The 22,722-nt window shown below is 51.3% G+C and overlaps 14 protein-coding genes across 14 annotated transcripts; 9 read left to right on the forward strand and 5 right to left on the reverse strand.

Annotated features, from left to right (window-relative positions):
* On the forward strand, positions 1-323 carry An05g00800 (uncharacterized protein; the record flags this gene model as incomplete). Its single annotated transcript, XM_059747874.1, has 2 exons — positions 1-88; positions 160-323. Coding segments are annotated over 2 exons (252 nt in total), but the record flags the coding sequence as incomplete, so codon positions are not given.
* Positions 324-1,223: 900 nt separating this feature from the next.
* On the forward strand, positions 1,224-1,721 carry An05g00810 (uncharacterized protein; the record flags this gene model as incomplete). Its single annotated transcript, XM_001390621.1, has 3 exons — positions 1,224-1,391; positions 1,450-1,536; positions 1,620-1,721. The coding sequence occupies 3 exons, from the start codon at positions 1,224-1,226 to the stop codon at positions 1,719-1,721; spliced, it is 357 nt and encodes a 118-aa protein (XP_001390658.1).
* Positions 1,722-1,896: 175 nt separating this feature from the next.
* On the reverse strand, positions 1,897-2,958 carry An05g00820 (uncharacterized protein; the record flags this gene model as incomplete). Its single annotated transcript, XM_001390622.3, has 2 exons — positions 1,897-2,867; positions 2,922-2,958. The coding sequence occupies 2 exons, from the start codon at positions 2,956-2,958 to the stop codon at positions 1,897-1,899; spliced, it is 1,008 nt and encodes a 335-aa protein (XP_001390659.1).
* Positions 2,959-2,992: 34 nt separating this feature from the next.
* An05g00830 (uncharacterized protein) lies at positions 2,993-4,812 on the forward strand (the record flags this gene model as incomplete). The annotated part of the gene is made up of 3 exons (XM_059747876.1): positions 2,993-3,116; positions 3,280-3,434; positions 3,523-4,812. 3 exons carry the CDS (start codon positions 2,993-2,995, stop codon positions 4,810-4,812), a joined length of 1,569 nt encoding a protein of 522 aa, XP_059600761.1.
* Positions 4,813-4,946: 134 nt separating this feature from the next.
* An05g00840 (uncharacterized protein) lies at positions 4,947-5,754 on the forward strand (the record flags this gene model as incomplete). The annotated part of the gene is made up of 4 exons (XM_059747877.1): positions 4,947-5,032; positions 5,269-5,353; positions 5,466-5,493; positions 5,543-5,754. The coding sequence occupies 4 exons, from the start codon at positions 4,947-4,949 to the stop codon at positions 5,752-5,754; spliced, it is 411 nt and encodes a 136-aa protein (XP_059600762.1).
* Positions 5,755-6,076: 322 nt separating this feature from the next.
* An05g00850 (uncharacterized protein) lies at positions 6,077-7,917 on the forward strand (the record flags this gene model as incomplete). The annotated part of the gene is made up of 3 exons (XM_001390625.1): positions 6,077-6,905; positions 6,960-7,215; positions 7,278-7,917. 3 exons carry the CDS (start codon positions 6,077-6,079, stop codon positions 7,915-7,917), a joined length of 1,725 nt encoding a protein of 574 aa, XP_001390662.1.
* Positions 7,918-8,145: 228 nt separating this feature from the next.
* Positions 8,146-8,505, reverse strand: An05g00860 (uncharacterized protein; the record flags this gene model as incomplete). Its single annotated transcript, XM_059747878.1, has 1 exon — positions 8,146-8,505. The coding sequence occupies one exon, from the start codon at positions 8,503-8,505 to the stop codon at positions 8,146-8,148; it is 360 nt and encodes a 119-aa protein (XP_059600763.1).
* A 34-nt stretch (positions 8,506-8,539) lies between these two features.
* Positions 8,540-11,141, forward strand: An05g00870 (uncharacterized protein; the record flags this gene model as incomplete). The annotated part of the gene is made up of 5 exons (XM_059747879.1): positions 8,540-8,673; positions 8,771-9,395; positions 9,446-10,703; positions 10,766-10,875; positions 11,007-11,141. 5 exons carry the CDS (start codon positions 8,540-8,542, stop codon positions 11,139-11,141), a joined length of 2,262 nt encoding a protein of 753 aa, XP_059600764.1.
* A 198-nt stretch (positions 11,142-11,339) lies between these two features.
* On the reverse strand, positions 11,340-12,662 carry An05g00880 (uncharacterized protein; the record flags this gene model as incomplete). Its single annotated transcript, XM_001390628.3, has 2 exons — positions 11,340-12,423; positions 12,496-12,662. The coding sequence occupies 2 exons, from the start codon at positions 12,660-12,662 to the stop codon at positions 11,340-11,342; spliced, it is 1,251 nt and encodes a 416-aa protein (XP_001390665.3).
* A 53-nt stretch (positions 12,663-12,715) lies between these two features.
* Positions 12,716-13,213, forward strand: An05g00890 (hypothetical protein; the record flags this gene model as incomplete). The annotated part of the gene is made up of 2 exons (XM_059747880.1): positions 12,716-12,796; positions 12,890-13,213. The coding sequence occupies 2 exons, from the start codon at positions 12,716-12,718 to the stop codon at positions 13,211-13,213; spliced, it is 405 nt and encodes a 134-aa protein (XP_059600765.1).
* A 172-nt stretch (positions 13,214-13,385) lies between these two features.
* An05g00900 (uncharacterized protein) lies at positions 13,386-15,679 on the reverse strand (the record flags this gene model as incomplete). Its single annotated transcript, XM_059747881.1, has 2 exons — positions 13,386-15,196; positions 15,244-15,679. 2 exons carry the CDS (start codon positions 15,677-15,679, stop codon positions 13,386-13,388), a joined length of 2,247 nt encoding a protein of 748 aa, XP_059600766.1.
* A 715-nt stretch (positions 15,680-16,394) lies between these two features.
* On the forward strand, positions 16,395-17,875 carry An05g00910 (uncharacterized protein; the record flags this gene model as incomplete). The annotated part of the gene is made up of 4 exons (XM_059747883.1): positions 16,395-16,484; positions 16,750-16,836; positions 17,408-17,463; positions 17,683-17,875. 4 exons carry the CDS (start codon positions 16,395-16,397, stop codon positions 17,873-17,875), a joined length of 426 nt encoding a protein of 141 aa, XP_059600767.1.
* Positions 17,876-18,936: 1,061 nt separating this feature from the next.
* An05g00920 (hypothetical protein) lies at positions 18,937-19,810 on the reverse strand (the record flags this gene model as incomplete). Its single annotated transcript, XM_059747884.1, has 4 exons — positions 18,937-19,361; positions 19,447-19,458; positions 19,563-19,688; positions 19,726-19,810. 4 exons carry the CDS (start codon positions 19,808-19,810, stop codon positions 18,937-18,939), a joined length of 648 nt encoding a protein of 215 aa, XP_059600768.1.
* A 275-nt stretch (positions 19,811-20,085) lies between these two features.
* Positions 20,086-22,249, forward strand: An05g00930 (uncharacterized protein; the record flags this gene model as incomplete). The annotated part of the gene is made up of 6 exons (XM_001390633.3): positions 20,086-20,156; positions 20,283-20,389; positions 20,453-20,565; positions 20,625-20,703; positions 20,772-21,120; positions 21,178-22,249. The coding sequence occupies 6 exons, from the start codon at positions 20,086-20,088 to the stop codon at positions 22,247-22,249; spliced, it is 1,791 nt and encodes a 596-aa protein (XP_001390670.3).
* Positions 22,250-22,722: the final 473 nt, after the last annotated feature.

The following is a 22,722-nucleotide window of genomic DNA, read 5'->3' on the forward strand; positions in this document are numbered from 1 at the left end:
GAGTCTGGCACTTATGAAAGGTTGGCCGATGCAAATGGTCGTGCTATCAGTGGCCTCCAGCCGAAGATCACCACCTGGAATACCGGAGGTAAGTATTGCTGACTGGCATCTCTTCTTCAATCTGCTGAGAAATTATCACGCATTCTGACATCAAACCAGACCATGGAAACAGTTCGTCAGATTCAATGGCACCGATTCGGAATATCATGCAGGGCCTCCCTCCTATCTTGAGCACAATCCATGAACAGACCGGGATAGCGCCACCATCATGGTTTGCTGAAATGCCCAAGACCAAGGATGTGAACGGCAAACCCCAGGAATAAAGTGGCTCATCTAGCAAATGATACCCTTCTGAACCCTTAGAACATTCCCTGCATCAAGGTAAAGGGATGGTGTGGGCTGGATAGCCGTTCTTAGCCGCCGAACTATGTGTTCTTTGTATTGTCTCGTATATTAAAGCGATTGCTTAACATTCCTTACTGCCACAAGCAAACCATCAAGAGCAGGAGGGCTACATTATTGCTATGGGTAGTATGCCTCCGCTTGGCCAGATAGTAGCGATGTGTTGAAGATGTTTGCTAGATCATTTGTTCGCTGAATAGTTAATGAGATACCCCTAAGTTGGTAGTATTGAAACCAGAGCAGATATCCGCAGACTTTGGAGAGCGACACTCGATAGACCCCTTGCTGCTTTTATTTCCAAAGGAGAGTTACATGAATCACAATGTAGCACGCTGTATCTACTCGCTGGTCGGATTGCTTTCCTTCCTGACCCATCTCCTCGTCTGTCACGTGTTGTCCCGCCTTCCCCACATGGACAAACACTGCAAACTGCTCCTCTATAGCATCATCGGGGAGGGGCAGAAGAGCAAGAGCAGCATTACGCAGTAAACTCCCCCAGCAAGTTCAGAGTACCGTCAGTCTCCTGAGCTACATTCTCCACACTTGACCCGGGAAAAATTTGTGATAAAACAAACCCTACCTAGTCAGAAAGTTCTGTTCAGGTATGTCCAACTACTACTACGATTGTTTGCCCTTTTTGGCAACGGTCTCGTTTGGCACCTGCCGGAGCTCCTAGAGCTTCCCGCCTCGAGTCATTAAGCTAGAGTCGGGCAGCATTCTCATAATTTCTATGTTCAGCACGGAGAAATGCTATTGTCCTAGGGCTTATTATCCGGAGAAGTGCAATAGACACTAATTCCGGCTCAATAGTGTCGATCATCATGGCTCCTCGCTCTCAATTGGAGATCGCCACGGCATCTGTCGAGCGCCTGGTCAAAGAAGAGGCCTCGTACCACCGTGAGCTGCAGCAGCAGACGGAAAGAGTTAAGAAGCTGGAGTCCCAGGAGGGCGGCGATGACGAAAACAGAGAATATACACTGAGGCAGGAGGTAAGTAACTAGTACAGTGGATATGCATAAAGGAGGTCGCTGACAATTGTTTTGATAGCGTCTGGCTCTCGAAGAAACCAAAAAGGTTCTCCCGACATTGAAGCAGAAGATCGAGGATGCCATAGCCAAGCTCAATAGTTTGCTGGTGAGTGACAAATTTCCCATAGGCTACTATATACAATTTATCTTGTGTTGTCAGGAGGACTAAGCTTCTAAATTTATTGTTAGGTCGAGGAAGGAAAGAAAGGCTCCGAAAGTAATGTCGAGCATATTAATGCTGCGAAGGAAGCCATCGCCAAAGCCCGAACAGCGGAGCGGGAGATCGCCTGAGATAGCTCATTTTCCCATCTACTGGCACATGTACTTAATCCACAGCACGAAAAATTATTCAATAAATTGCCCCTGAGAAAAGCAAAGCCATTGTTGCATTGTGATAGTTACCCTAATGCGAACGCCACCAACCGAACTCCTTGCTCAATGTGTGGTAGAGAAAATTCTCCGATAATCAAGTAGTGTCCATTTTGTCTGCACGGTCATCCTGGACTTCCTCCCCTTCTTCTAGCTCTTCGGGGACCTCGCCTTCATCTTCCATTGAGGTGTCCTGATCGGGGGTGGTCTTATTTTCGTCGTCCACCGCAGTCATTTGTCGCAAGGGTGACACCGCACCGGCAGTACCCGTCTTTTCCACTTGCAAGCCCGCTGGTGATCGTCCAAGATCATCATGGCCATGTTGAGAAGGAGTCAGACTGTCTGACTCGTGACGAGGGGTATTAGCTCCACTGGATTTCCCCTTGGAGGGAACATCCCCGTCATCTCCATCTTCCTCCTCTTGCATGCCTTCTCTGCGCTCGACCTCCTCCTTCTCGTCACGGATGAGCCGACGAAGTTGCATTCCTTCCTCGACAATGCGACCGAACTGTTCTCGCCGTTCCGACCAGGTGTGTGCGTATTCTTTACTCTCTTTCTCCAGTTCCGTTATTTCCGCCTGTAGCTTTTGTAAATTGGCCTGTTGATCTTCGCGCGGCTTCAAGAGTCGGTTGCTGGTAATCTTCTCTGCCAATTCATCGTAGCTTTTGCGCAGTGCTAGTAGACGCTGGGCCTCCTCGAGCTGTACCCGCAGCTCTGCGGTATTGTCACGCACCGACTGCATTGTATCAAGGATTCGAAGCTTCTCTGTCGCATAGCGCTCGCGCTCCTTCTCGTTACTCGTCAAGAGGAACTGGATGCGCGCGATACTGCCTTCAAATGCGGAAAAATCCAAAGCAACATCTTCACGGAAATGGCGCCATTCCTCGAGCCGTCTCTGTTTCTCCGCCTCTGCAGCTGCTGTTGCATCGTCGTCTGCACCATCTGGTGGAGGGGTGGGAGGGAGCGTCGCGTTGGACACTACGGTTGAATCGTTGTTGAGGAGGCGTTTTGAAATCCGCTTGAAAGGCTTTTCTTCGACGTTCAAAAGGCGCGACTTGTGGAGACCATCTGGAAGGGCATTAGCATGGTGACAGGGACCGGGGGCGTGTTTCTAGAACCAACCTTCGTCTGGTTGATCCAGTAACCCGTAAGACGTCATGATGGTTGTAAAAATAAAATAGAGTATTTGTCAAATGGAAATCCAAATCCGCGTCGGGGAGGAGTCGAACTGGATCGCGCGTCCTCCTCTTCTCGGTGGCCGCGTGAAGATGGTGCAAGCCTTCAAAGGGAAAAGGGCCGGATGGGCCGATGTGAGCGGTCGGGGGATCCGCGCTAGGCGGACGCCGACCTTCAGCTGCTCCTCCCGCCCGCAATTTAATGCGGGCAGCGTCCACTCTCCTATTTCCGATCTGATACTATTGCGCTTCCTTCTCCTCATCTCACTTCTCCAATCTCACTTGTCAAGCAATCACTGCAGCAGGTGGTCAATCGACCCTTGGAGGGTCACAGTCATCCCTACAGCTGCTTCCCCTCTTTGAAGCTGTTGGTCGCTCCAACTTCCATTGGCTCACGGCTCAGATCGGCTCTATCTATGTTTCCCTGATTGGCTATGGTTGTCAAGAGTTGGGATCGTCAGTAGGAATTAGGAATCTTGCATTTACGCGCCAAACAATGCCGAATCTATCGCCCAAGGAAAACGTCGCTGTCTTTAAAATTACATGAGCCAGAACGCTTCACTGATGGGAAGTATTGCCGACACCGACCTGCATATGTTCCGCTCGCGACACCGTTCTGCATCGTGATGGCGGAGATGTACTCGGGGCTCCACGTGGGCCAACGTTTTAGCTCGTTGGAGGAATTTAAAGGACTGGTTCGAAGTATCTCCGTGAGACAACACTGGGAGCTTCGAGTGACGAGAAGCAACAAGAAAAGCGTCGTCATAGGTTGTCGATCATCGAACAATTGCTACTTTCGTGTTGTGTGCCGCGCGAACAAGAATGCAACTTACATCAGCAGCCTTCAAGACAGCCACAGTTGTCGGCGCAATGCGACTTCAACCTCGAAAACACCAGCTCGATCGGAGGCATCGCATGTGCGGTTCCTCCTGACTGAGATTCCTAAGCTCTTCGACATGAAAAACAAAATTAGGGCGCAAGACGTTGTAGACGCTGTGAAGCGATACCATGGCTATGACATCTCAATGCGACAAGCGCAACGAGCTCTTATTCGCCTACAGCAACATGAAGCGCAAAACCAAAGCGAGAGCACCAACACTCATGACTCTAGTGGAGATGACCGACAGGACAGCCAACCGCCTCCTTTAGAGAATCAGGCGGAGAGCTCGACCTTCGGCAGTCTCTCTGGTCAAAGATGGATTACGGATACTCTCCAGACCACTATCATCGATAACATACCTCAGGATGAAGTTCACCGGGATCAGACTATTTCGGCATCGCAACTTCACAGCCAACCTGTACATCCGCCGCCTCAGGTACATCACCAGGCGCAGCCTACACACCAAGCGCCGCCTCCTGAAGTCCTGTCACCAGAACAGACACCCCTAGGCCATAGCCTCCATCACCCTGCAAATGCCCAGCAGTCTCCTTATTCGGTTCCTGCTCCTGATCCAGCACCTCCTTCGGACACTGGGCGCCCCAAAAATCCGACTCTACCGCGACCAAATGATGGGCAGCTTACCAGTCCACAATTGGTTCTGACAAACTTCAAGATCGAATTTACGTGCGCCACATGTGGTGCACCAAACCAGAGCTTCTTTCCTAATCACGGCAACGTCACTGGTGGGCATTATGCCCCCCAGCACGCTGGTCCTAGTCAGGGTGCGACTTCAGCCAGCGCGGGTCCTTCGATACAATCAATTCAAAATAGTGATGGTAGTAGCCGTGCTGGAGGCGGACCAGCGTTTGAAGGGACCTCTGTGGCAAGCACACGTGGCGTACAACAGCCTTGGACAGCAAGAACCCTGGAAGTTCCACTTACACATGCGCATCCATAGCCCTGTATAGAGTTGGGGCGATAAAAGCTCCCTTTCCCCTTTGCTCCGATTAAGAGAGCGTTAGATACGTCTCTCCGATCTACGTTAACCTTACGGCTCGTGACGAATCGCGGCCTCGTCTGCAATCTTGCGGTATGTTGCTGCAAATCCGATTGGGTGGCCGGCATACACCCCTGCAAATCGCCGCTGCAATGCTGCCTCTCAAGGACATATGTACGATGTAGAGCGAGCTCAGACGCCATAGTGCGGACCAATATGCCTCGCAAGTTGATACTTGTCACTGCCCTCCCTTTAGAGACCATTCCTTTTCGATTGGCGATTATTTGCGAACTCATGGTGTTCGTCATTGACAGTATATGCTGTTTTCTTTATCAGGATGGACTAAATTGCGACCCCAGCTACTACCTGCCGCCCTCATTTTCACCATCTAAACAATTAGCCAATTAGCTGGCCCAGCCACAAACTCAGCAAACGGGTTGTCTACGTCGGTGCTCAGAATCGACTGAGCCTGGATCTGAGAAATCGGCCGCAACTTGCAGGGGTTAGCAAAGAAACCTACGGGATTGAGCCTTGGCGGTCTCCTTCATTGTGAGTCATGTTCAAAATCAGGCTGACGAGACCGGTTGGGATCGGCCTCTTTGGACGAGATGCAGGAAAGAGTTATCTATGATGTTATCGCGGGTACGGCAATTGGGCCGACCAGCATTTTTTTTTTCGGATGTCCGATTAGCCGGCAGCCAACCTCCGACAGTGGAGATCCACTTTTACTACGACTGTCGCCAACTGACTGGCAAACCCGACGCGGAAAGAAGCCGCTGGCATGGCTTGGTTCGTAAAAGAACCAATGAGAACCATGGGATCTTATCCCTGTGCAGTGGGCCATATGGCAGGAATGCTGGGTCTCGGTCGTCTCTGCTCGGCGGTGCCTCCGATCCCCTATGAATTTAACAGGTTAAAGACTCGGACGACGCATGCGGCCAAACGTTGATAAACCAGCACTTCTCGTCCCATATATTGTGCAAAGCAGTTGGTTGGCGCGGAATTGCCCTGTTCTCATCAGTTATTGCATATATATTTGTTTTGCATCTAGCCTGAAACCGAAGCTGTACACACTCAGTCGACAAGACTCGGTTGCTGACAGGCATCCAATTTGGTCAAATTTGGTCACCCGATTGTACAGTTTCCCATTTATCTTATCTATAATACCATGTTCGGAATTCCTGCCTCCATAAATCCTATATTGGCATAGACAGAACAGAACAGAATGAATCGACAACAGGCTGCGGAGAAAGCCTTGCATGACCAGACTAATATCTTGCCTATCGGGCAATTGCTGGTTGTATTTACGGGGCTCGCAGTTTCTCTGCTGATCACCTTTGTGGATCAAAATGGTATCAGCGTTACTCTTCCCACAATTGCCAGGGATCTCAGCGCTCAGGATACCATTTCATGGGCAGGCACATCCTCCCTTATTGCAAATACCATGTTCACGGTGCTTTATGGTCGGCTGTCTGATATCTTCGGCCGAAAGATAGTCTATTTGTGTGCCTTGGCACTGCTTTGCATTGCCGATCTATTGTGCGGTCTATCTCAGAATGCTCCAATGTTCTATGTCTTTCGAGGATTGGCCGGTGTAGCTGGCGGCGGTGTTACCTCCCTAACGATGATCATTGTGTCTGACATCGTTACCCTCAGAGACCGGGGCAAATACCAAGGAATCCTGGGTGCGGCCCTAGGGATGGGCAACGTTATCGGTCCGTTCATCGCTGCAGCATTCGTCATGGACTCGACATGGCGAGGTTTCTTCTGGCTCATTTCTCCGCTCTCTGCATGCTCCATTGTCGTGGGCTATTTCCTTATTCCAAATAATGCGCGGAAGGACAGCTTCCGGAAAAATGCCCGCAAGATTGACTTTTATGGTATCTTATCTTCGTCCATTGGAATCATCTTCTTGTTGATCCCTATATCGGGAGGCGGCTCTTACTTTAACTGGGATTCGGCGATGGTGATTAGCATGCTCACCATCGCGGGCTGCGCTTTGATTGCATTTCTCATAATCGAATGGAAAGTGGCAGTATTGCCTATGCTTCCAAGTATGTCACCAATTGAGCCTCGATACTTAGAACCGGTAGCTAACCCTTGAGCAGTGGTATTCTTCAAGAACAGGGTGATCTGCACTCTGTTTTTGCAGAGCTTCCTTTTTGGAGCTGTGTACCAGTCGTCTCTCTACTACTTGCCCCTGTACTACCAGAACGCCCGGGATTGGTCCCCGATTGTTTCTGCTGCACTAACGGCCCCGATGGTCGCCTGTCAGTCTGTGGCTTCCGTCTTATCTGGCCAGTATATTTCCCGGCGCAAACGTTACGGGGAGGTGATCTGGGCTGGCTTTTTCTTCTGGACGCTGTAAGTGACCCGGCCGAAGTCTAACCCAATATTTGATATCTTTGTTCTGACAATTTATCCAGTGGAGCCGGTCTGATGCTTCTATTTGACCGTCACACCAGCCCAGGAGCTATTGCTGTTATTGTCGGTATCGCTGGGATAGGCGTTGGAGGCGTCTTCCAACCGACCATGGTCGCTTTTCAGGCGCATTGTACGAAGGCCCAGCGAGCTGTTGTCATCTCGGACCGGAACTTCTTCCGCTGCCTAGGTGGTGCATGTGGTTTGGCTGTCTCAGCTGCGATCTTGCAGGCAACGCTGCGATCCAACCTCCCTGTGGGATACAGGGATATTGCTGAATCGTCCTATTCGCTCCCGTCGAGGGCCGGGATCCCCGATGCCGACTGGGAGCAGATCCTTGACGCATATGCTAAGGCTTCCCACTCGGTGTTCATCTTCCAAGTCCCGCTGATGGGGGCATGTCTTCTTGCCTGTGTTTTTATCCGTGACCGGGGGCTGGAGAGGCCTAAGGATCAGTTTGAGATAGAAGAAGTGAAGAGGCAAGAGGAAGAGAAGCGGCGGCAAGAACAGGCCCAAGCACAGGCCGAGAAGCAGATTGCAGCTGGTAATAGTGAAGCCGAACCGGAGCAGGTTGCTGAATCCCATGCCAGTGGTGAGATGGAGAGTGCATCTCGCTCCGAAAAGAAAACGGAACCAGAGCCGTAAGGAGGTTATGAGGTGCAATGAATCTACGAATGATATAAGTCCGGCATAGATGGCGTTTCAGCGATACAAAAAGAAGTCCACTGCGGTGATACGCATCCATTGGTATATGATATAATATTCTTTAGTATAGTGGGAATACACTTGATAGTACAAATATAGACGAGCAATCCATATTGAAACCCACGCGATGTGTCTATCTTTCTCGTACTAAAACATGGGCTCCAGGCGCTAACTGGCGGGTCGAGCCGAGATGTCTTGGCGGGGACGAGCAGCTTCCCAACTTCCTCTTCCATTTATTCCTGACTCATCTTCTTCTCTTCTACATTTTCCGATTGTCGAACAAATCCAACTTTCCCTCTTCCTCTTCTTCTGGATCAGGGTCAATATGAGATAATTAGTATGGATATTGCGAGCACTTCTACTCCCACCGGAACCTCTTCTCCTTCGCGGGACTACAATCCCCGGAAGCGCGGCAGAACGGCATGTACGCGCTGTAAGACTAGAAAGCAGAAAGTCAGTAGACGGATCCACCTCTCGATGGAGACCAGTCGGTGTTGTAGTCGTCTCCAACTTGCTACCCCAGGGCATCAGTCAATGCTAACAGCCGAGTCTTAGTGTGACAATGACTACCCTGCGTGTTCCAACTGCCAAAAGGCCGGAGCGATATGTGACAAAGCCACCGTACGACAAGAGAATGGCACCCAGAACGAGTGGGATCCCTCTTCCCCACCTGACTGGAAACATATTACTTCTGGAGTACTGACGATTGTAGATACACCCGTGCGTTGCAGGATCGCATCGCCTACCTTGAGTCCCAGTTAGAATCGAAACCCATGAGTAGCCGGGCCAGCAGCCATGTCGCCCATCCAGTTGCTGCATTGCTGTCCCCTCCCCATCCGGAGACTCCCACTAACTCAAACCCTCGCCTGGATCAAAATGCCGTCGGGGAATTAGTGGGATTTCTTGCACTCAACTCCTCGGAGGCGCCTGCATACGTAGGTTCCAGTTCGGGCCTCTCCTTGGCTACGAATCTTGGGGAAATGGTCCAAGCCACGGTCTGGAACCAGGCTCTGTCTTCAGCTCGAGCAGCGTCGTCAGGTAGATCCGGACCTGCAGCGGGACAAGGATCCACGGGTCTGCCTCCCCAGCCTCCAGGCGAGAGGGCCGGTCATGTCAATGATCGAACTCGACCACCACCACGAGTGGAGGAGGTGTTGGTGAAGAGCAGCGAGCCTCCTGACGATGAAATGGGATCCAGGATTCTTCATGCCTATCTAACACGGATCCATGTTCGCTATCCGTTTCTCGACCGCACGGAGTTGTGGCGACTGCATGAAGCGCGCTGGCGACTGGCGCAGAAGAAGCGGGAGGAGCTGACCAAGGAGGAACGGGTAGGCATATTCAAGCTGTATCTTGTATATGCCATCGGGGCTACATCGATTCAGTTAAGTGAAAACTACTCATATACCACGCCTGAGGTATGTTGCTCCTGTGGTACGCAACTTGTTTGATCTAATCACCTCACCAGCGATTCTACCTGACCGCTCTGCAACAACTACCAAATATGTGCGAAATGCGATCTATAGAGAATATTGAGGCTATGACCTTGCTGATTGTGTATCACCTTCGCTCAGCGTCTGGTCAGGGCATGTGGTACATGGTAGGCCTCGCTATGCGTACCGCTATAGACCTTGGACTGCATCGCAAAGCAAACGAGATCAACATGGATTCCTTCACTGCGCAAATGCGGCGGCGTCTTTTCTGGACCGTTTATTACCTAGAGCGTGTCGTGTCAATGTCCCTGGGCCGGCCATTTAGCATCGCAGACAGACACATCGACCTTCCTTTGCCTGCAGACATCGACGACGATGTCCGCGATCCTGCCTTGCTAGCCGCCCCTCCAGCTCCGACTAGAATCACCACACTGACCTTTGCCATATTCCTCATGCGCCTGCGGCGCATCGACTCCGAAATTCAGCATAAGATCTACCGAGCCGATCGACCACTGCACACTTTACGCTCGAAGATGGACCGACTCTTTCTCCAACTCGAAGAATGGAAAGAATCAGCTCTGCGACGTTTCACCGGATCCGACCTGGACTATCCAATGCTGCACTACCACCGAGCCCTACGACTCCTCATCCAGCCATTCTTACCCTCACTCCCCCTCTCCGACCCATACTATCACATCTGTCTCCGCGCAGCCGGAAACACCTGCCAAACCCACAAGAAGCTACACCAAACCCTTGAATACGGCCACTCCTTCCTGGCTGTGCAGACGATCTTCATGGCTGGGATCACCCTGCTCTACGCCCTATGGACCCACACAAGCGACGTCTGGTCCGTCCAAATGAGCAACGACATCCGCGCCTGCTCGACCGTCCTATTTGTGATGGGTGAGCGCGCCGAATGGGTCAAGAAATACCGCGACGCATTCGAGCTGCTCGTCAACGCCGCCATGGAGAAACTAGAGGGAAGCGATGCATCCAAAAAGGTGGGCATGGCGGAACTAATGACAGCCCAACACAGTAGCAGTGGTGGTATAAGCGCAGGAATGTTCAGGGATCACCATAATCTCACCACCACATGCAGCAACAGCAACAACTCCACTGGCGGCATGGCACCAGATATGAATAACACAGCGGCGGCCAACATGGCCGCTCAGACTGCTTCTGAACCCACTAGCAGTCAGGACCATGGCGTGCGCATGGCATTGCAGATCGCGCCCTGGATCGACCTGGAAGAAGATAGCCCGTTCTGGATGCCTGATTTCGAGACGCTGGAGAGTTTGTCGGGGAATTTATGGGATAGTGGCGATTTGGCTCCGTTTGGGCCTCTTTAGGTGCAGATCTCGGGACATCAGCCAATGAATTGGTACTGAGGGATGTGGCTGCCCCTCCAGCTAATCCTCTATCTGGGTGGTTGTGTGAGCCCGTGTCACCTACGTCTGCATGCAAAGTGCGATCCCTGCATGAATCGCGATTGCGGTAGTCTAGAGCTGAATTACCGATACGCTCGAACGTACAGGAAAATCCTATCTCTAATCGATTACATCTCTAGGCAACCATCGTCAGTCGGTAACACAACAGCTGTTTGCCATCTCAGATCTGACAGGGCATGGGATCCCGAGTCCGGATTTGAACGGATCACTATGCGATGCAAGGAGGACAGATTCCCCTCGCTATTCCAGACACAGCGAGTGCAGGTTCAAGATGATTAAATAGACTCAATCGGGAAACTATTGGGTATCACACCAATTCTTCCCCATCAAGGGCGTCAAGGATTGCCATTTTCGATATACTCTCTATAGAGGCGTCTAAGATAGCTATCTAAACCACTGAATAAATGTACAATATCACGTCCCGTGAAGCGAAGGGGGAAAGAGAGTCAGAGAGTGAGATAAATAATTAAGGAATAACATATCATAACTCGTCCTTCACCGGCGGAGGAGGCATAGGCCGACCACTATCGCGACCCAAATCAACCCCGTTCTTCTTGCGCCATTTCTCCCACAGCGCAAAGAAGTCCTTCTCCATGCCGCTCTCCATCTCATCCGGCAGAATAACGGCATACTCCACATACAAGTTCCCAGGCTCCTCATCCTCATCCTCATTATCATGAAGATGCCCATCCGAGTAATGCGGCATACCCTCGCCCTTGATCGTCTCAACCGACAACGGCTGCACGACCTCCCCACGCTTCCTCCCCAACTGAACCACATGACCATCCAAATGCGTGATATTGCGCGTCCACTCGCCCATCCACGCCTCGCGCAGCGACAGCGCCTCCTTCCAAAACAAATCCTTGCCCTTCCGCCGGAAAAACGTCCCATCCGTACGATGTTCCTCGGCGTCGCCCAGCTCCGGCTCCTTCTCCTCAAGAATCAGCACCAAGTCGCCCGCGATCCAGTCCGGACTCTCGTCCGCCTCGTTCTCGTATACCAGCCGCATCCCCTTATCCATCCCCGGCTCGACAGTCGCGTGCGTCTCGACCTCGCGGCGAACTACCCGATGTCCATGACATACGGGACACGGCTTCTTGATCATCTTGCCCTGTCCGCCACACTTATCACAATGCATCTGCACCTGCTGGAACATGCCCGGCGCTAACTGATGCTTCTGGATGACTATTCCGCGTCCAGAACACTTATCGCAGGTGACTACCTCCCGGTCCGCGGACCCTGTGCCCTCACAGGCATCACAGATCTGCTGCTTCTCCACACCGAACGAGAATTCCCGTCCATTGTAGAAATCCCTTAGCGGTAACCCGACCCGGAGCTCCATGTCCGGTCCTCTGCGATGTCCCGGCGCATGGCCGAAGTGGCCTCCGCCGCCGAAGAATCTCGAGAATAGGTCGAACGGGTCGTGCGATTGTCGGCCGCCTTGACGGTGCTGCTCGAGTCCTTCGTGGCCGTATTGGTCGTAGATCTTGCGTGTCGAGGAGGTGGAGAGGACGTCGTAGGCTTCGGCGATTTCGACGAATCTCTTTTGGGCCGTTTCGTCGCCTCTATTTTAACACATGTTCTAGCATTAGCACCAACAGAAGAAGAAAGAAATTTGGGAGAGGGAGTTAACGAACGGGTTCTTATCCGGATGGAACTTCTTGCTCAGATGTCTGTATGCGCGTTTAATGTCCTTCTCCGAGGCGGATTTATCCAGTCCCAGGATCTTGTAGTAGTCTTCTGCGGCGAGGACCAATTGGATGAGACAGATGGTGAGGACCACGAAGAGGGCCACGGTTCGCATGGTGGGGAACATGGTCGGTTTGGTTTGGTTTGATTTATTTATTGATTGTTGGTATGGGATGTTGTGAGCTGCGAAGCGTCGCAGCTCAAGTAGGCGTGGTGTTTGGTTGTAGCGCGGAATGTGGTGTCGGCGTGGTTATACTTTAGAGTGTTTGTTGTGATGGAAGTATAGAAGGATGTCGATCGGCCAAGAAGGATGTATGTTATGTATGTATGTGTATAGATGAGGAAAAGAGAGACGAGAAGGTAGAGGGGAGAGGGCCGGACGGAGGTGTAAGAAGTGAGGAATGTTTGTCCCTGGCGGGAGCTGCTCAAGATCAGTCAAGACCTCAAGAAGCAGACGTTGTGTTTGGCCAGGCTGTCTGTTATCGCGGACTCGAAGATGCAGGTGGAGGATGTTCGGCCAACCACATAAACCGGTTAGGTGGCCGCAACGCCGGCCGGCTTTACTGTTCGTCCGCGACCGGGTCACGTGGGATTATCGCACAGCAGCATCAGATAAGAGTTCATGAATTGTGTATGGAATCGCTATCAACGCTCATTGCTAGCTAAAGTAAAAGAAATAGACTATGGCAAATTCCCCGCTTCCTGACTACGATCCCACCGGCGTCGATCATCCAAGCAACTACGGAATATGCACTTTTATAGCGCGGGGACCTTGACGGTTGAATGGACCAAAGGGAACAATCATAACTCGTGATGGAAATAAGCGGATGTCCTAGGTTCAACGTCTGGGCACATCAAACACTTCATTACGCCAGGTCCGTCCCAGGCCCTGGCTCTCATCGCCTTCTTCAATGACCTCAGGGGCCCGAGATGCCTCGTCATGCCAGACTTTGACCAGACTGCCCGGGGCGTACACACCCTTGAAGACACCGCTACCAGGTGGCTCAAGGCCAATACGAGTCTCGACGTCGGTGTCGGGGAGTGATTGCAGTCGTGCCAGCACTGCCCGCACGAAACTTGCCAGGTCCCGAGGGTTGGCAATGCGGGCCGCCCGCAAGCGCTCTCGGGCAAATACCAGCTCTCGATTGAGCGTGAAAGCAGCCTGGACAATATTCTCCGCGATCTTCTTTTCCAAGACTCGGCGGACTAGGTGCTTGAGGAAAGGCTTCGTCAACCATATGAGCCACTTCCACTTGCTGCGGTGGACTTTGTAATCCAGCTTGTGGATCCGCACACGGACACCGCGCAGAGTGAATATGTGTTCCAGCCGCTCTCTTCCAACCTCTATGTCCAGAGAGATGTCAATACCGCGCTTGTCCAGGTAGAAACTGGCAATCCCCTCATCTTTGAGGCCAAACAGAAGCGCTGAATGGGTCCGCATCCAATAACCAAATTCCTGGGCACTGATGTTTAGTCCACATACTGTTGCCGTGAATGTGGTTTTGAGATCAGTGGCGGTTTTCTTGGAATGCTTCTTCACAATGTCGATGTCATTGCGCGTTGGTACATGCATACGGTATGGCAAGAATGAGGAATAATTGACGGTGTGGCCAGGTTCTAGGATGAGGCTCTCCAGTAACAGATCGACCTCTGGTGCAGATATCTCCAGTCGCGGGATTGGTATGTATTGAATAGTGCGGAGAACTAGGGGAAAGAAGACTTCGATTATGTCGGTGGGCAATTGACCCTCCCGGCTGTTGTAGCCGTCCCAAGCATCTTTGTATAGCTTGTTCGTCGCGTCGAAGAGTTTAGACACGGCTTTGTCTTGCGGGACTGTCCGTAATGCCCGTCTTGCTTGTGCCAGGAATGCATCCACATCCTGACGGATACTTGATCCTGTCTCAATTTGCTTCGACTTTTCTTTGAGCTCATCAATCTTCTCTTCGGCCGAATCGAAGAATTTTGGATCAGTCAACATTTCCTCGACTAGGGAACCTGTCTCAGAGACGAATTTCTCGAACTCTGGATCTTTGTTAGAGTGTTGCATTACAGTTTTGAAACGCTCCTCTAGGTTCTTCCATTCCTGAGCATCGCCAAACGACTGGACCAGCAACCAGAAGTGTTCCATTGCCTGCTTGAGGTCCTTATTGACGTCGACTTCCTCTTCTGCCGTTGTGACGACATCCGAAGCTGCACTTGCATACGCTTTGGCATATCGCCCCAGCAGTTGGCCTAGCGTGGCAACAGAATCTGTATAGTCAGAACGATCCCGAAGGTTCATCACGGTTTTTTTCAACCGATAGAGCAAGGCGTCTTTTTCCTGTCCTGCTAAATGCTCTTTGGCACTCTGGACTGCATCTTTTCCGGTGCGAGCAACACCATTGCCTGTGACTTTCGCCACAGTAGCTGCATCTTCACGTAATTCCTCGTTCCCTGCAGAACGACCCTCATCGGCACCTGCTCCCTGAATAGCATCTACATTTTCCTGAGAGGGTTGAAGCTCCTTTCCAATCTGCTGCGACGTGTTGGACAACGAGAATGCCGTATCGGAAAAGATCTGGCGGCCGACAGTTGACAAATCATCAACGAAGAGCCGGAAGTCCGCGTTGGTCAGGAGTAGGCTTCCCACAGTGCGCAGGCTATCATACGCTGGATGACAATTGTTAGCTCACTACTTGATGCCCTGTGGAACCCACAGCCTGGTGCATGAACAGAAAAAGAACGGAAGTCGGTACCCGCTTTCGTATCCGCCCTTGCCTTGGTTTGATTGGCTCGCTGCTGTATCTTGTTGGGGTCGATGGAGGCCCTGGAGCGTGATAGGTGCCACAGAAACTCCTGGAGCTTATCATCACCATTCTTCTCTTGCAAGAGCTCGATGAACACTTGGATCCAAAGGCGGCAGTCGCGGACAATTTGACGGCCGACGGTGCCAACATCGTGGGTGTGAGGGGAAAGGACATCGGAAGCCAACAAGGTGCGCAGATTGATGATGGCTTGCTCCGTAGACGGCATGTACCCATCCGAAAGAGCACGGATCATCTGGTATGTGTGTAATTTTTGATGCAGGCGACGCTGGAGGGTCGTGTCCTCCCGGTAGCGAGGGAGGAGGGGCTCGGTTTCTCCTTGCGGCATGGTGAAGGATGCCTGGCGTACTTGGATGGCTAAACAAAACAGAACACAGGGCTAGGTACCTGGTGATGATTGATGATGATGAAGATGGTAAATGCACACAGCGAACGGAGGGGAGATGAGGAGTATCTGCAAACCTGGCCTAGCAAACAATGGAGAAAGGAAGCAGGAAAAGAGGGGAAACCGGCAGCTGGTTAGCTGATTGCAAAGCTTCCCGGTTGTTGTTGCATGTCTCGATCACGGGCCCTGCGCCTAATCACCATTGCGTCACCGCTACTGGCCGGGTTCGGCCGCAGTCAGGTGACTCGCCTGCATTGTCCTATCATCGTGATATCCTTATTATCTCCCAATGTATTCTGTCCAGTCCAGATACAATAATCAAGCAACAATAGCTGGATTATCCCGAACGGAGCATCATAAAGGCCGTTGTGTCCTGTACATCTGCAAGAATCCGCAGGGATGACTGAGATCTGATGCCGGCTCACTGATAGATACCCCATCGCATCAGATCCTCGTCTCAGGCTTGACAATTTGTTGTAACTCATGCAAGGCCTGTGTGATTTCAGAGCTGTAACATATGGTGTAATGCAATGAAACGCTGGCATCGCAGTCCTTTAATGATGTAAGGGTGAACGAGATCTCTGTTGCCTGAATAGCCGGTAGAGGGTCCGATAACATTGGAATATGACTGTTACATACACCTGCAAGGTTAGCAACGATGGCCGCGGAGTATGGAATGCTTTTCGGAGTCCTGTCCGAAGAGTCAAGCAGGGCCTCAGTGCCACCACGCCGATTTCATGTCAAACAGGTTGGGCGCTGTGAGATACAATGGAACCAAGTCTAGGAAAAGCATCGTTACACATGTTGACGAAGCCAACAGTAAATAGCCCTCAGACTCCAGAGTGTATGACCTGTATCACACACATCATGGACCAAAGTAAACCAACTTCTTTCTCCCTTCGGGTGTTCAATGCGGGAGGTGCTGAAAGGCATCTGAGGTATAAACCGCGGCTAAACCGCTGAATCCAAGGAATGAAAGGATCAGCACCAGTCAAGCTTTGTGATCCATGCAGCTCGGATCCGGGGCTGGTCGAGGAACTGCTGAAGTGGGTAACCCGGTCAAGGCCTGCATGGTTGCGTGGATGGATGCGCGGGATGAGGTACAAACTTCAGCCACCGAGTCAAAAGTGAGGGATAAAATGGGCATAATAAACCGCTCGAATGGGCATCAGGGTCCAATGGCTTGAGAAATTGCTCAGGACAGCCCACGCTATCGTGGCTAGATGAGTTGGAGATCAACAATAGTAGCTCGCACGCGACTACGATAGTAGTAGTAGTATATCGGCAAGAGCGCCAATGGGGGTGGAGTCTCTTAACCGACATCTATACTTTGGACTAAGGAGGATATACTTAGCACTAACAGTGCACAACAATCATTATTCCATAGTAGTTGATCACTAGCTCAAAACTAGACACGTTTAGCTCCCACGATAATTTCTCAGTTGACAATTAATAATGAGACGAGCCTCGACCTCGTAAGCTGGCCGTGTGCACGAGACGAAATTTTGCGTGCTTCCGACGGAAACAGCACGGTTCACGCCTACACTACTAATTATACTACTCTCCACTGTAGGAGAGCAAGTCGAGCAGGAGATGACCAATCATAGGGGAAGGGTTACTGCTTCAGATATTGTTCACTGAATGCTACGGAAGATTTTCGCACTTTCGCAGGAGTTGACTCCATCGGATGCTCCATCGGTCGGGACCGATCGGCGAGGCGCAAGGCCGTTTGAAGTTTCAGACTTTTTATTATTGGGCAGCCAGGACCGCGAAATTTGGAGTCAAAAATTGGAGACCCGACGATAAAAGAATTTTATTCTATTTTTCCTTCCTTATTTTTGTTTGATTTTTATTTTATTTTATTTATTTATTTTTTTTTTTTGGCTGACCTTTATTCGCGCAATTCTGATCGGCGCAGTCAAGTAAATGCGCAATGTGTTTCGAAGGGTAATCGGGGATGGGGGCGACGAGCTTCCTTTTTGCATTGCGTCTGCACCACGGAGTATTCCGGGTACGATTGTTCACCCTTGCGAGGAATACTCCGTGGTGGATGGATCAACATACACCGGGCAATACGAGTCAATGTCGGGTGACAAAGCCAACAAGTTGAGGGATTTTGTAAGCTTTGACAGAGCGTGAAGATATTCGTATATGTGTGTATATCTGGCAATCGGCCGACACGACACGAAACACAGGTGCGGGACTACAACAGACTCAGGATTTGTTATGTATGTGTGCGTATGTATGTGTGTGAGTGAGTGAGTGAGAGTGTGTGTTCTGGTGCTGGCTTTGCAGCCGCTGACAAGACCCGAACTCGGCCATTGTCCGGGCCGCGTTGCTGCGGGGAATGCTAGCGGCGCTAAACTAGACTAATGGCTGGCACAGCATGAATAACATCCGGTCCAGAATCCTTCCTGGTTCAGTTAGATCGTCTGGAGACTTGGGGCCTGGCAGTTAGCTTAGGCAACTAAGCTGGCTTAGTGGGCGTAGTTTAGCCTGTTTCTCTGCCACATGAGACCCGATCCACCTCAACCACCATGGCTGGACCCTTTGCTCTTGTTGGCTTAGTGTGTGCTGCGTGATTCCGATGTCTACGCTGAATCCTGACTAAATCGGGTCCACCATCCGACCAGCAGAAAGGATGGAATCGGGTTTGCCATCTCGGAAATCGGGGCCCGTAAGACAGTATAGGGTATAGACCTCCGTCGTAGGGCGACGACGACGGTGATAAGAAGTGTTGTCCTGGACTTAAGGAGACTAGTCCACCGTAAGCAGGATATAATGGTTGATAGATATCACATTCTTTGGAATTGATATACCCCCATGCTAGTTTCTACACTGGTAGATCTCATACTTTCGGGTACTCGGAGTATAATTGTACATAGTAAGCCAGTAGTTGCAGAGGGATTACCCGATGTGCATCTGGATGAGCCAGAGGACTGACAAGTACCCCGTACAATCCAGACTGATGATGCTGGTGACTCGATCAGCTCTCTCAACTCACTCAACTCACACCTCTAATTCGTACTTTCTCTCTCTCTCTTCTCCCCTGCTCCCCCAACAATACGCATTGATCATCAGGAATCCTGTTTGATTCTGGTGTAACTCTCGTATAGTTCTGGTATAGGTCTGTAATTATTATTAAACAAAACAATTCACAGAGCAATAGGTATCCATATCTAGAACCATCCTTTTCCGAATCAAGGGGGAATTTCCGTAGTAGGTATGTCAGCTGCTATCAAATCCCAACGGGAAAGGAAAAAGAAAATGAAAATGAAAAAAAAAAGAAGAAGGTCCCTCTTTTCTCCCCCCACTCGGACTTTGGAAAAAGAAAGAAGATGTGTAGTAAGTAAGTGAGTTGAGTGATTGTGTGTAAAAGAAAACCAATCAATTAGGAATAGAAACAAAAATACCAACGAGAGCAACAAGAGTACAACAATAATACCCGAAACACATGGAATAAACACAATAAACACCTCAAATCGAACAGGTCGTGTGTCGTGTGTTGTTGTATTCGTTGTACTCGGTACTACAACGTAGCCGTCGTCCTGGAACGAGAAATACCTCATATTTCTCCTCACCTTCTCTTTCTCTTTCCCACCCCCCCAAACACCGAAATCGACATCTGGAAGGTCCAAGCCCCTAATGGGATTTGTCAATTTAATGCGCCTTTATTAAAAATTTCTTTTTTTTTTTTCCCCATCAAATACCACGAATTGGAGCTGAATCAAAAGCACCAAAATCAATCTGTGCGTCTCGAATGTTTTTCAATTTTTCTCCGCATTTGTCGGATTCGGAGCGAGCTCCCGTTTAGTTTACTCCACACCCGTCCCAATCTGACCCAATCTGACCCGTTCAATTTCCACCTTTCCTTCCCCCCCAAGCTTCGCCTTTTTTTTCTCAGTTCCCACCGCAGAGAGTCTGTGACCAGCGACCCAGTCGAAACGGTTCGCTGCCATGCAACCATTGTACCCCGATACCCACCGTACCGGTCCCGGTCATCCTGAGTGGTCCCTTGCATCCCGATTCTTCCCGATTGCTGTCATCCCTAATCAATCCACGGCCCTGGTTCATAGTCTTGACGACGACCTCGTTAGAAGATCACAACCGCTGTTGAGACACTTACTTGGTTGAACTTCGGCATGCGGTGGGTTCTTACTCAGGGGGGTTCAATGCGACTAGCCCACGGAATACATAAAATCAGACTGCCACCAGTCGTCTCCTCGCCTCAATTGATCCTCTCCTCCACTGCCATCACCTCTGCTGCCTCCTTCAATCTCCCCTCTTCTCCTGATATCGTTGTTGGTGTTCGTTCCAAGAGTATCCTGGCCGTGACTCAGCCTTCCACCATGGCTCGATTTCCCGCTCAGCAAAGCCGTCCCGTCCACGCGACCTCCTTGGTGAACCATGCGGCACCGGTGTAAGTACCGTCTTTTGCCTCCCCCCGTCTTTTGACGGAAACATCTACCCTCGACTCCAAGTCACACATCATCAGCTTGTGCCTGCTGCTGTCACGGTTACTGACAATGCCTTCCGCTACGTCTAGTGACGCCAACTATGACACTGCCAACCCTGCCTACATTCGCAAGTATCTCCGCACCTACGGCTTGACTCCCCCGCGTGCGGAGTCGTACGAGACCCAGAAGACTCGCTGTGCGTACACCCGTAGATGAGGAATGATGGTTGAAAGGGGGCTGGAAGCTAATGGAGTTGCAGGCCTCGCTCAATTGGCTCTCAAGCAGACCCCTATCGACAAGTTCCTCTACCTCAGCACTCTCCGTAAGAACAATGTTCACCTGTTCTACCGTCTGGTCACGGACCACCTGAGGGTAAGCATGCAGCTGCAGAACCACATTATCGTAAGCCAATGAGCTAACTCGGCACTAAGGAATTGACCCCCCTCATCTACACTCCCGTCGTTGGAGAAGCCTGCCAGAGATGGTCTGAGATCTACCAGCAGCCCGAAGGTGTGTGGCGAATCCCTGTCTAGCGTCCTTGTCACGGGCTGAATCGGCCGCTAACCATGCACGTCTAGGTATGTACCTGAGCTGGGAGGATCGCGGCAACCTGGCCGCTGTCATTGCCAACTGGCCCCAGCCCAACGTGGAGATCACATGTATCACCGATGGTTCCCGTATTCTCGGCCTGGGTGACCTTGGCATCAACGGTATGGGCATTCCCATTGGCAAGCTGGCTCTTTACACTGCCTGTGCGGGTATTCGCCCCGAGGCCACCCTGCCCTTGACTCTCGATCTGGGTACCAGCAACAAGGCTTTCCGGGAAGACCCGTTGTACATGGGTAGCCGCCGTGACAAGGTGACCCCCGAGGAGGAGCGTGAATTCTTGGATGAGCTGATGGCTGCTCTGACCGAGCGCTGGCCTGGGTAAGTAAATCCCCATGCATGATCGACCCGACTGCATCGTTGCTTACGCGTTTACAGTATTGTGATCCAATTTGAGGACTTCAAGAACCCCTTCCCTGCTTTGGAGCGTTACCGTGATAACTACACCTGCTTCAACGATGACATCCAGGGTACTGGTGCTGTCATTCTTGGAGGTGTGATCAACGCCGTGAAGCGCTCTGGCCTTCCTTGCAAGGACCACCGCGCCGTCTTCTTCGGTGCTGGCAGCGCCGGTGTTGGTGTTGCTAAGCAGATTGTTGACTTCTTCGTCCGCGAGGGCATGACCGAGGATGAGGCCCGCGCGTGCTTCTACCTGGTTGACACCAAGGGTCTTGTCACTGCTGATCGTGGTGACAAGCTCGCTGATCACAAGGTCTACTTTGCCCGTACGGACAACAACGGCCTGCAGCTGAAGACCCTGGAAGATGTTGTTGACCATGTGAAGCCCACCATCCTGATGGGTCTTTCCACCATCGGCGGTGTCTTCACCCCCGAGCTCCTGCGCAAGATGGCTGAGTGGAACACCGCCCCCATTGTCTTCCCCCTGTCCAACCCCTCTCACAAGTCCGAATGTGACTACGAGAGCGCCGTCACCAACACCGATGGCCGGGTGCTGTTCGCCTCCGGTTCTCCCTTTCCCCCCATGTCCTACACCAACTCTGCTGGCGAGACCCGCACCTACTACCCCGGCCAAGGCAACAACATGTATGTCTTCCCCGGTATTGGTCTGGGTACCATTCTCTCCAAGTCTGTCAAGGTCACCGACAGCATGATCTACGCCTCGGGTGAGGCCCTTTCCAAGGCTCTCCTTCCTGAGGAGATTGAGCGTGGTCTTCTCTACCCCGACCTGACCCGCATCCGTGAGGTCAGTGTTGTTGTGGCCCGCAATGTCATCCGGGCGGCACAAGAGGCCAAGGTCGACCGTGAAACCGCTCTGCGCACCATGAGCGACGAGAACTTGGATGCCTGGATCAAGGCCCGCATGTACAACCCCCACACTGAGGTCTTGGCCTTGGAGCGGGAGGTCGGCTCTATCCTGGCTAGCCTGGGACCCAGCGCCTTCTCCCTGGAGGCTCTGACTGAGGAGGCTGAGAAGAACTCTAAGCTGTGAGCTTGGTCTCCTTTGCTTAGCTTTTCGGCATCCCCTTCTTCTTAAAATACTGGCTTAGTTCTGTTTTCGAGCGCTTTTTTGTTTCCCGGATCCTGCTTGGAAGGATGCGCTTTTGTATACCCCCATTCTTTCACGGATTCTGACCCCTCTTAATGACGATTCTGTTGTCGGATACCACCGATGTCGGACTAGTTTTGGTTAGCATAGATGCTGGTCTTGTGATGGATAAAACGGATGATTCAATGATCAGATCTTTTTCTTCGGGCTATAGTTTTGCCTTCTTCCCTGTTTGGAATCCCGCTAGACGGAAACTCGTAGCTTCATCTTCCGACATCACCCTTGTGGTTATTACAGTGGATATTGGTCTACTCCATGATTCCGAATCAACCCGTTAGCATCCCTTTTGTGCGAGGATCTCGTTGCCGAATCGGGCATGGATACCCCCTGCACCTGCAGTCAGCGTCATGTGATGA

This window comes from Aspergillus niger (assembly GCF_000002855.4).
Source record: "Aspergillus niger supercontig An05".
NCBI classification, from domain to species: domain Eukaryota; kingdom Fungi; phylum Ascomycota; class Eurotiomycetes; order Eurotiales; family Aspergillaceae; genus Aspergillus; species Aspergillus niger.